Raw genomic sequence first — 12,174 nt, 5'->3', positions numbered from 1 at the left:
AAAACAATGGTACAAGATAGCTTGAATTAGCTCAGTGCAAATTTGAGCTTCTATGTAATGATGAAAAAAACACAGCTGACTGTTGTGAATGACTGTTGATTTGAATCATATGAACTATATGTTGTTCACAAAAGCTTCAAATCAGGTGCTTTTGCAATTGAATTGGAAATAGATACAGTTATGTCTACTTTATATTTTCTATTCACTGAACTGCATGCAAGATGAAAATAGTTTACGTAAGTTACTGGAATCTCAATTATGCTTCTTAAATTTGAAAATCTCTACTGGAAAATGTAGAGCCTTGGCATATTGAAATAACACTGATATAAATGAAAGCAGTTAGATCAGTGGAACTTTCAAAAGAAATCATATCACATGATAAACTTATAAAAGCATAGTTGCACTTCTTTAAATATAAATCAGAACGTCTCTACTGTTTCTAATTTATTGTCAAACAGATAAGCCAGTACTGTAGCTGGTTTCCAGGCAAGTGATATCTTTGCAACATAACTTAGGGCACTGTTAAGTAGTTTATCAAGAAAGATGTACTTTCAAATACCAATTCTGAAAACAAACTTACCAGACTGGATATTGCTTATGACTTACAGTAAATTTTTTATAAGAGAAAACCCTGAAAGATAATTTAGGTACCAGTGACTAGGAAGTTATGAAGTATAAAAGGTTCTTAGTTGAACTTTTGAAATTATATGTTAATCAAGTGCCCTTTATTATATTCTTCAGTTAGAAATATGGCTGCATTATACCCTAGATGTTGCTAATGCTGAAGGTTCTAAAGCCAAATTTTATCTTTTTTTTTTCATATAAACACTTGTGTTTGATTTTCAATTTTACACAGTGAATTCTGAAGTTCAAGTTACCACTTCAGATATCATACCTTCTACTAGCATACCTATACAGGCTACAGGTAGGGGTGACTCATCTTTGAATTTATTGGCTATCATCCCCTGTGAGATTTATAAATATATGAGTCAACCTGCTTCTCCTGACCTTGCCCCTATTCCTTCTGAACATGCCAAACCTGTTTTGGTCAAAGAGGATTTTGACAGCCTTTTTTACCACCTGATTTTGCCGTGTCTTCCTATGCCCCTACTGCGGAATCAGCTTGGTCTAATATGGCATTTTTAGACGTGATTTCTCAAGTATGTTCTACTTTATCCATTTCCCTGATTTTGTATAATCTCCATCCTTGTTTGTTACATGATACTTCCTCTTTTCAATAATTTCCCCCTCCCCCAGATATTAGGGTTCATGCTGAGCATTTTGTTTCTCAGGTGGTTAAGGGTGCCAACATGCCTCACCCTCCACAGGCTTTGGATCAGTTTGTCTTGGTCTGTTTAATGTCTGTTCCTTGACTCTCAACAGTTGGAGTCGATTTTGTTGTGTGGGGAGCAGACCATGATCACCTCCTTATCTCCAGAACTTACATATGGGCTCCTTTTCTTCAGTGGTATGTTTTAGCAATATTTTTGAGACTTTGGAATCCTGGAGTTGGTGCAACAGCACACTACCCTTTCTTCATTGATGGATCATTTGTCGCATTCTTAGCCTAGATATACCCTATTACTGTTTGCCGTCCAGCTCCTTCTCAGCCTTTATCTGTTCCTCCTTCCATAGGTTCCTCATCTTGTCCTTTTATTTGACACAGATGGACTCATCACCAACAGTATTGGTGAGTACCTAGTGGGGGCTCACATGTCTGATTTTGTTCCCCATTTGCGATCTTTCACCACAGCTCTGTTGGTTATTCAGGTTTTATCCAAGAGACTTGTCATACAATTTCTTCCCCTCCTTAGTTATCTTAGATACCTATTTCCTCTCCATTGCCTTGGGATCCTACCATCAGTCAGCATCTGTTTGAGGCAGTACAAAATATTCTCTCCCAGCAGGCCATCAAACCTGTCAGTTATCTTTCTCCAAGTTTTTATTCCAGGCTGTTTGTAGTACCCAAGAAAACCAGAGACTGGCAGCATGCGATCAAGTTGTCCCACCACGATCAATTTTTGGTTCTATCCCGATTTACCACAAAGTCTTTTCTCACACTCAAGTGGTCTTTTTCTCTGGGTTTGTGGATGACAAAGGTAGAAGTTGCAAATGCTTACCTGCATATCTTGATACCTCATCAGTCGAGACACTATATTTGGTTCATTCATCACAGGTAGTTTATCAATTTCGCACCCTGCCCTTCAAACTTGCTTTGGCCTGGTATGTCTTTTGTTGGGTTGTCAAGGCATTTGCCCTATATTTACATGCTCTATGATTGCGTTTCCATCATTACATGATCAGGGGTCTTTGTCTCCTCAATCGCGGATTATCAAGCTGCCTTATCCCACACTTTTCATTTTTCCTGGTACCATAACATTTTTACCTCTCCTACCCTTTCCATCTTGTTGTGTTCTTTCCAGATTAGTTGTCAACTTCGATGTGCTGTCCTGCAGGGTTGGGATATTAATGTGGTTCTTCCCTGCCTCAGTTTGAACTGCTGTCCTCATTCTTGATTTTCCACTTATCCGTTAAGACTTATTTCCTTCTCCTCTTAGCCTGTGGATATCATAGGTCAGATTTATTTGCTATCGACATTTCATGTACTCTATATCCTTCCACATATAGTCTTCTTTATCCAGATCGATCTTTCCTCCCCCAAACTTCAGCAGTTCAGGAGGGTAATTCCTCCTTCTCACCGATTTCCCTTCCTTCCATTTCCCACCCTTATCCTCTGTCAGATCCAGTTCCTGTCTGTGCTCTTCATTGTTATGTTGGATGAGAAGACACCCAGAACAAAGTATAGGAAGAAGACAATAAGGAAAAATAAGCCAATTGAATTAAAAGCCAAATCCAATTGGTCAGAGTGGAAGGAGAAGGGTCACGAACAGAGGATGTCTGCCAAGGAATGAATAGGTGGGAAGGGGAGCCACAGAAGGAAGCTGTGCTGGAGATTGGGCACTTTACCTTTTCCCTGGCTTCTCATCTCCATCATCCCTTGGAGGAAATTTTTCAATCAGGCAAGTGGACTACTCCACATACATTCTTATCTCATTATCTGCATTGGATCACTATATCTTTATTGTTGGATTATTGTTTTCCACCTGTAACCATACTTCAGACTTTGGTGAGACTGTGACTGGGCAAGTTATCTTTTATATCTATAGTTCTTTTTCAGGGGCTTTTCCCTTTTTCTTTTTCACTGTCTGGATCCCACTCTGTGACAAGTGGTGCCTAACCAGGTATACTTAAGATAGCAAATCTGCACTGTAAGGCCATGATGACTTAGAAATTATAATTTCCATGGCCACTAAATGCATACTGCTGAGATGGGGTGTTCCACAAGATCGCTTGTAGGTTTGTCCTCACAATATATTTGCTTCATTAATATGCCTGTCCCAGGTTGTACTCACCCATGGACTACATGGGTAAAACAGAAGAGGATAGGTTCCCATCCCTGCCATGCCTTAGCTTGGATAAATCAGGTGTGGTCTGTTTTTCAAACATAGGGTTTTTGTGGTCACCCGTTGCACTGTCTCAGGTGTTGTCGTTCCTCTGGACTCTCCACTGCAATTTCTCCCCACTTTTCTTCTAGTGGAGTATGGGAGTCCTTACCACTTTCCAGTTCCAAGCCACTGGGGTTGTGGACCATGAAGGCATCCTTCTGAATATGATAATGATAAAATATACATATAATGATAAAACCATTCAGTTGAAAGTATGGCGGTGGTGTTCTGCTGGTGTAGATGACAAGATGTTCCCCACTATGTATAATTGCAGTGAGCCATCAAAATTGCAGTTCACCCTTTCGATTCATATCCAACATAGATGTCAGCTCCCAATGGCTGGATTTTGGATTTAAAGCTGAACCAATCAACGTAAGTCCTCACACATGCATTACGGGTGTCACACTCAATTATACTCTTGTTCCTCCATCCATTTTGTGGGTCTCGATGGAGGTACTTGCAGATTAATATGGTTCTTCCTCTTACACTATCCCTTGATGATTCTATTATTCTGAGGATGTTATTGCACTAGGGTCAGTTCCTGAGGGAGGTGGTTTACATTACATAGACATCTTTACGATACCGGAAGTCAGGTTACTGGATCGGTCAATAAATTTCTCACATTTTTATTGTGTCCCGTTCATGGATTGGGGGGATACAAGATTTCCTCCTTTCTGATGAACTTGAGATGAGGACAGTTTGATCCTCTTTCCTACACCCACCACATGGCTGGGTTTGGGATTGTAGTTGATTTGCCGCTGGTATGATTCTCTATCCTACCCCCACATGGATGTCGGTTCCCAGTGGCTGGGTTTTGGATTATAGTTGACTTGCCATGTATGGTCCATCATGCCCTAGCCAATCTGCATCTGGAGGCACACTGATGTACTCTAAGGGATTGAGATTCCAATATTGTGTGGTTCGGATTCCTATCCAACCATTGTTCTCTCCCTTTTGGATATGCTCCTCCCAATTTCTGCTCATGTCTGCAACACCTCTTTCCACACTGGGTGAAGTGTATACCCGGTTCAGAAGAAGTGTGGTCTACTGTGAGAATTTAATCTGTTAGGGTGTCCTTCAGATGCTTTTGAAGATTGCTTCTTTTTTACTCTCACCCTGGTCCCTCCACCTATTCAATGTGGGATTATAGCTATTTATGTAAGTGGAGGTAATGTACCATATCAGAATTTATAATTTTCCTATACTGAAAATATATTTTCAATAGGTAATTACATCTACTTACACTTCCCATCCTTCCTCCCCACTTAAAACTAGTGATAATTCTGTAAAATCGAATAGAGGGAGTCACGTGCATCAAGAGAGTGTGTTTCACTCTTATTGGTGGAGGGTTGTCACATGATGGTTTGCATGCAAAACACATTTGAATCAGTCAATTGTAAGGTACGTGGAAGCTCAAGGCTTGTAACATGCGAAAAAAGTTTTGCATATAGAGGGCAGCACCAAACAAGAATAATTATTTATGTGTGAGGGGGTTAGTACCTATCGAAAATATATTTTCAGTATAGGAAAATCATAACATCTATAATAGCATTGTTTCTACTAGGTTCCTTGACTCATTGGTGTAGAAAAATCATCTTGAACAGTTTCGAAAAAACTTTTCTCCCTCATGGTTTAACTGTAGCATTTCCCATTCTATATGCCTGAAATTAAAATCCCCCATATTTATGACCTTATTAACAGCTGAAATGTTAATCTCACTGTGAAGTTTCTCATTAATTTCATCAGTATCATCTGCTGGTCTGTAACATATTCCCACTAAAAGCCTTTTCCATTTATATCCACTGATTTAAACCCAAATGGATTCAATCTCCTTGCTATTATCTTTGATATCCTCAACTTCAACAACATGTAACTCGCATTTTATATATAACGCCAATTCTCGCCCTCTCTTTAGTACTCTTTCCCTATTAAATAACATATAAATCGATATTTCAAAGAAATTTCTTTCATTAAAATCATCTACATTTAACCATGTTTCAGTTATTCCTATTATATCAAAATTCTCCATTCCTACCAGTGCTTTATTTTATTTCTTATACTTCTAACATTACAACAGTGAAAGTTAAGCCTATCCTTAGAACTACATCTATACTCATTTCCTATGCTAAATTTTTCTCTACATCTTTTATTTTTTTGCATTTAGTTTATCTTGGCCTTTATCACTGTCTAGTCCTAGTTTAAAACTTCCCTTACAGTATAGTTAACAACCCTTGCAAACAAGTCATTCCAAAAAGCTCCCTTCTCCCATTGAACTGATCTCAAAGTCCAACCAGCCAATCTGCTCATCCTTACATATTAACCTAAGCCTAGCATTTAACCCTAGTGATCTGCTCATAATTTCATTCCCACAATTAATTCTCGGCAGTATTTCTGACACACTTAGTTATGGCCTCTTTCTGTAAATGCCTTTATCAACCCCTTGTACTTATTAATTATCTCCTCTAACCTACCTTTCCCTACATCATTAGCCCCTATGTGCAGAACAAAAACCACATCATTGCTAGCCCCTTTATTATATCTCTTGTTCTGTTAGTGATATCCACCACATGTGCTCCTGAGTAGCATAATCTAATTCTTTTCTCCATACTTACCCCACAGACTATCCTATCCACATGATTTGGCAAGGAATCACCTACAACTATAATCTCCTTAAGTTTATATGACCCTTTTGTTTTCCTTCTCTCCAATAGTTCCTCATCTTCACAAGCCAAGGGCTGAAATCTGTTGCTCAATAGAATAGGCTTATTACAGTTATATCCACTACTTTTAGCCCTTATAACTTCTTGAAAGTCATTGTTAGCTGATGTATCCCTTACGTGTAAAAGCTTAAGTTCCTCCTGAAATCCTGCTGCCATTTTCCACAGTCTACACTTCTCTTTATCTATTGCCTCTACTTTAACTATGATAGCCTCCAACTTCTCCTCTAACCTACAAACTCTGCATATAAATTCCACATCTTCACTACTAGCTTCCTTAAAAGTACATAACAGTTCAAAGTTCCCAAATAAAATCCACCCATCACACATGCCAAGATGTAAACACTTAACTCCTACACTAGTCTTAACTATTGTATTTGTAGCCTGGAAATAAATACTCAGTACTGAATACCAAGATAAATCAGTATAGAGAAAAACGTATTAAAAAAAAACAGTTAAGAAACTACACACATACAAATATTAAAACTATTCATTTCAATACCAGTCCTTGATTTTGTACGTTTTTATAGACAAAGATACTTGTTGTACCGTGTGTCGCCTCTACAGAAAATATTTTGGAAAGAATTATGTTGGACATCATCATCCTCCGTTTACAGTAAGTAGGTTTCTTTCTTAAATTTACCTCTGCATCTAAAGAAAGGGAAAGTATACTAACAATATTTTAACTACAAGACAATCAGCTAAAATTACACATCTGTTTGTTTGTAATATGTTATTATGCATTATGCCTTACTATTATGCATATGTAGCACTTTTTTATTAATGCAAACTTTATGCGATTATGAATTAATTTTTTTCCAAATTTGTTAGCTCTAAATAATGAAAGTTTCTCTTCAAATATAAAGTGAAAATGAATAAAAACTTATTTTTAAAATGTCTCAAATTTTTTCAAAAAGCTTAATTTCAGCATTAAAAGAAAAGCTAAGAATCATGGTAAAAATAGAGCTTTATCTCATTAAATACATTTAATTAATAAAACCGGTAACAACAACATTCCAAAGTTTGAAGAAAAAATGATATATAAGTAATGACAGTTCCAAAACATATTAGGTAAATTAACAGTTTGAAAGTTATGGTACATTCTGTCATTTTTTGTGATTAAAAACAATCTTGCTTGAATAGATTTTTGCTACACTTACTCTATATATTTTACTCTCTCACAATTATTATTTTTGTCTTTCTTTAAAGTCAGTTGAGTTTGTTTGCTGTTAAGCACACAGCTACAAAATTGGCTATGTGCACTATACCCACCACAAGTATTGAAACCCAATATTTAGTGTGTTATAAATCTTCAGACTTATTGCTGAGCCACTTAACATGGATTCCAAACCTTTCCAGTGATATGGCAACCTTCTGTTGTCTTTTCTACATCTATGTTTGTGCAAATTTAATAGCCATACTGGTACAAAATGTATACCACTCCATATAATGGAAATCTGATGTGCATTTTTAGCATAAGTGACTTATATGGAATTAATACATTTTGAGAGAGAGAAACAACAACAAAAGCTGACTAAGAGCTTCAAATCTAGTTGTAATTTTACTAAAAAATATTTTTGTGACATGACAACTCCCTAGTAAAAGCAAGATATATTTATAGCAGATGTCACCAAAATGCACTTTCAAAAAGTGTAAAATTTAAAATATGAATATGTAAGGCATTTATATATATATGTTCAATTTTTTAATCTACAGGGAAAATCTCAAGTTATTGGTCCTACTTTGAAGACTGGACATCAGCCTCGAAGTATTTCTCGTAAGTCTGTTAATGTTTACTCAAAAAAAAGTAATTAATTATTTTATGGGATAGTTACTCTAATTTAAAATGTTACTACTGAGTAGATATAACTTGTGCAGTTATAATAGGGACTTTTTTTTTTAATAAATGTATTACATACAAAAAATTAATATATTGTCACATGGATCTGTTTTTAATAAAAAATGGTACCAATGTAACCAAAAGTGCATGTAACAACATGCATATAAACTATTATTAGAAGCACTTAGATGGGAAATTGTTAAAAATAAAATACTGTCATTCCTCCATTTTATGTATTGAATCAATAGAACAATTATTGTGAATGCACTCTTTTCTCATGTTACAAGTAAACTTGCCTTTTTTTAGCTAATAATAACCGTTGGCGTGCTCATTCTGCAAGTCCTTGGCGAGAAGATTCTAAAGGTTATTTTCCAGCTGATCTTTCTGTAAGTATTTTAAAGAAATATCAGCATTTGTTGTTTTAAGAAATTTCTTACATTTTAATTCTTAAGTATTGAGTTCTTTTAAGTGATTATTGCATTTCAAACTTTGAGTTTTAATTTAATTTTTTAAGTTTCATCCTTTGTTTATGATTATTTTGTTGAATATTGTTTTCTCTTTCCTGCAAACATTATGCTTTTAATTGTAAATTAGTATCTTTTCTTGACTCTGAATATTGCATTTTTAAGTATTGTCCTTTTATTTGCGATTGATTTTAACTATTGAGTATGGTGCCATACTGCCTGTAAGTTTTGTAGTTACTTGTTATCTAGTATATTCTTCTCTTGTTTACACATTTTCTTATTTTAGTGCTCTAATTTCTCTTCTGCAGCCAATGGCATTTTGTAACTACATTATATATTTATCTACTGTCTTTAATGTCTTGAAGTTTCACTAGGAAATTTCCGTCAATACTTGTACAAAGCATACCATGTTCTATGTGGTGTATGAATACTTCTTATCAAATTTTATTATTACATCTGTTGTTTAAAAACCATAAGAAAAATTTCTTTAAACACTCATTCAGTAGTCTTGGAATTAATATTAATTTTGTTTTCCATGCTTTGCTACAATAGTTTTAGTTTATAGAGGGTTGAGTATGTTATATTAAAAATAAATTTGGATATACAGATTAGCAAGTCATGACAATTTTGGCATTTGTAGTTAGTGTGATGCAACCAAAAATTGATTGTTTTTTGGGAAGAACATCTAAAGAGTTTTTCCAATACAAAATATTCATACACTGATATCGAGGATTTACAACAGGTGAGCATCCACAAACACAAAAGTCAGTGGTCAAAAATATTCACTTTAATAATATGGTAAGGCTCCAAAACCATTTTAATATAACACACTCAACCTTTTGTACACCATTATGTACTAATAAATACTGTTTTGTGCCACACATTGGTAAAATAAAAGTTCTCTTATAATTATCTGGAATTTAAAGGTATTCTAATTTATTATCAAAACTGGTGACTAACAAATGATGTAGTTAATTAATTAAACTACTGGTGTAATTAACTGTAACAGACATCTGGAAGTTAATATTGACTTTTAAATTAGGTTTATTTTTTTCCCAGCAGATAGATTCAATAGCAGACAGCTTCAGGGATATGAGCTTTGAGTCAGACACACTTAAAAAGAATAAAAGGTTAGGAAAAGTTTTGTGAAGATTTTTCTTTTATAAGATGAGGAATATTTTTTGAATAACATTTTGTAATCTGTGGAGTCTTCTTGTTTTGAGCACACAGAAACTAAGTAAATCCTAATTTTTTTAGTTCACTTTGAAATGGATATCATTCATAGTGCTGTATACAATCACTTTCATACTTTTACCCTGAAAATGTATATCCTGTGAAAGCTTTGAGATAAACAGATGTTAAAGTCATCTATGGAATTTTTTCCATTGTTATTAAAATATTGCAAAAAAATGTTGATCAGTGGCAGAGCATTTATATGTTTTTAGTGACCATGTTTCCAAAAGATACCATTTCTGATATTTTTGGTATAGTGAAATAAAATTACAATTAATATATTATTAAATTTCAAATAATAGCTATAGAAGTTCTATTTTGGCATTAAATAAGCTTAGGGGAAAAAATATGAGTTAGACTGGGTTTATTGAGAGTAATTTAAATTAGGATTAGCTTCCATTTGGTTATTAATGAAATTCTTAAAACAATTGATAAGAAATCAGTTTTTGTGACCAAAGAATTAAATCTCAACTTTTCTTTCACAGCATGTCCAATCTAAGTAGACACGTGTATGAATGGGAAGATAATACAGAACTTTCCCCCCCAAAAAAGTCTACTAAAGTTTTCTTTGATGACAACTTAGCATTAGAAGACTCAGATTTAAGCTACAAGTATCTTCCATCCAGATCAACATACCTGTATGACAATCATTATGTTTAACAGATTGGGTAACTTTACGAAGAGAAACATTACAAGTGTTGTATTTGTTTAATATTTATTTGTAATGTCATTAACCCTGAGATTCATTCAAGTACATTGTCATTTTGAAGTGGTATACGTTTGTTGTGGCTTTTATACGTACACTCAGGATATGGTAAATGGTTTTGACTAAACATTTTGAAACCACTAAACTTTTCTTGATTTCTGTGAATTTGTATGGTCTACGAGTATGGTATGTAACCTGGTTTGTTTCTTATGGTGTTTTAAAATTATTATTTAATTACCGTTGTATTATTGTTACTAGATAAACTAGTTCAATGACACATAACATCTAACCTAAAAACATTATTTTGGTATTAAATACATAACAACAAGGATAACTTTATGATTAAAAAACAAGCAAAAAACAACACCTGTATATACCATACAACTAGGAGGAACACAGTGGTATTAAGTAGAACTGTTGATTACACAAAAATAATATTAATGTGAAAACAGTTTAATAACAATAAGCAGATATATTTTAAGTACTTCAGAGAATTACTGATTTTTCTGCACCTTGTCACCATCTCACAATCAGTCAACAAACACAAAGTATTAGTACAAGCCTATGGTATAGTGTTGAATTTGCACTTATGAGATTGGAATTACAGGTAAATGTTACTTTAATTAAATTTAAACATCATTATATATTATAATAATTTTATTTAATAGACTTCTGTTTATTTATTGAGAACTTTTTTTTCAGTATGTATTATCAGAGTACCAAAGAAAATAAAATTGTATCATTTTAATAATTTATCTAATAATTCAAGTTTAGCATTTATTGACTGTATCTACAGATAACCAGTTTCTTTACACAAGTTACCTAAAGCCATGGCTCTTGAGCTTGTTGTTCATGAGCATTCCAGGTCTGCAATGGTAAAGATCAAGTATCCTGTTATAGTTGAAAAGAAAATTCTATGTTCAGTCTGTAAGATTATCTTTAGTTTATGAAGGGTTCCAGGAGAGAACTTAAAAGTTGTATAAATCAAGATGATGCCCTCAATTATAAATAACACATTACTAAAAAGTTAAAGACCACTGATGCAACACTACATTAAATTTCACTCTTTAAGCATAGATTTTACTAGAAAATTTTGGATGCAAGCTTTCGAGTAATATAGGCAAATTTTTCCAATAGTTTAGGTGCAAGATATTAAGGTGACTAAAATAATCTTTTACAATGTTATTTAATTTCTATGATTATTTATCAATTAAAATTTTAATGCAATAATTATTTTACTTAAGTAACTAATCTCTGTTCATCTTGTTGTAAGGCAGGTAAGTATTCTTTGCAGTGTAGGAAGTAATGAAGCTGTGCAATATCCCATTCTGTGACACCAAATCAAAATGCTGCATAGAAATATATTTTATGCAGTTGTTAAATATTGTCTATTATTTGGCTGTGGTGATAGTGTTAGCGGAATAACAAAGTCCACATAAAGAATTAACTATTTCCTTGTTATAGTTTGGCTAGAAAGTGACATTAACTCTTTTCAGACGAGTCATGGGTGAAATGCCATGTCATATAATTTTTCATTCACTCGCATTCAAAATGTTATTGAACTACTATTTCATGAATTTATGTCAATAAGTTTGGTATCAAACTGTAGATTACAATTCAAATTTTAGTACTATAACTTACTCAATTTCTTAATTTAAATGTAAATATTAAAAAACAGTTAAACATCAAACACTGGTTCAAATTAGAT

General features: G+C 33.9%; 1 protein-coding gene across 2 annotated transcripts in view; it reads left to right on the top strand.

Moving 5' to 3' along the window:
- LOC106457039 overlaps positions 1 to 11,280 on the top strand; it is a 27,635-nt gene extending 16,355 nt beyond the window's left edge. The window contains exons 5-9 of one of the 2 annotated variants that reach the window (XM_022383097.1): positions 6,754 to 6,839; positions 7,940 to 8,000; positions 8,370 to 8,449; positions 9,590 to 9,657; positions 10,246 to 11,280. In XM_022383097.1, the coding sequence (XP_022238805.1) occupies positions 6,754 to 6,839; positions 7,940 to 8,000; positions 8,370 to 8,449; positions 9,590 to 9,657; positions 10,246 to 10,420 (470 nt within the window). In that variant the 3' untranslated portion in view covers positions 10,421 to 11,280. Of the gene's footprint in view, positions 1 to 6,753; positions 6,840 to 7,939; positions 8,001 to 8,369; positions 8,450 to 9,586; positions 9,658 to 10,245 lie in introns of both variants that reach the window. The other variant, XM_022383091.1, reaches the window with a different exon arrangement.
- Positions 11,281 to 12,174: the final 894 nt, after the last annotated feature.

This window comes from Limulus polyphemus, unplaced genomic scaffold (genome assembly GCF_000517525.1).
Source record: "Limulus polyphemus unplaced genomic scaffold, Limulus_polyphemus-2.1.2 Scaffold14, whole genome shotgun sequence".
Lineage (NCBI taxonomy): Eukaryota > Metazoa > Arthropoda > Merostomata > Xiphosura > Limulidae > Limulus > Limulus polyphemus.
This window is presented reverse-complemented; position numbering and strand designations above follow the sequence as displayed.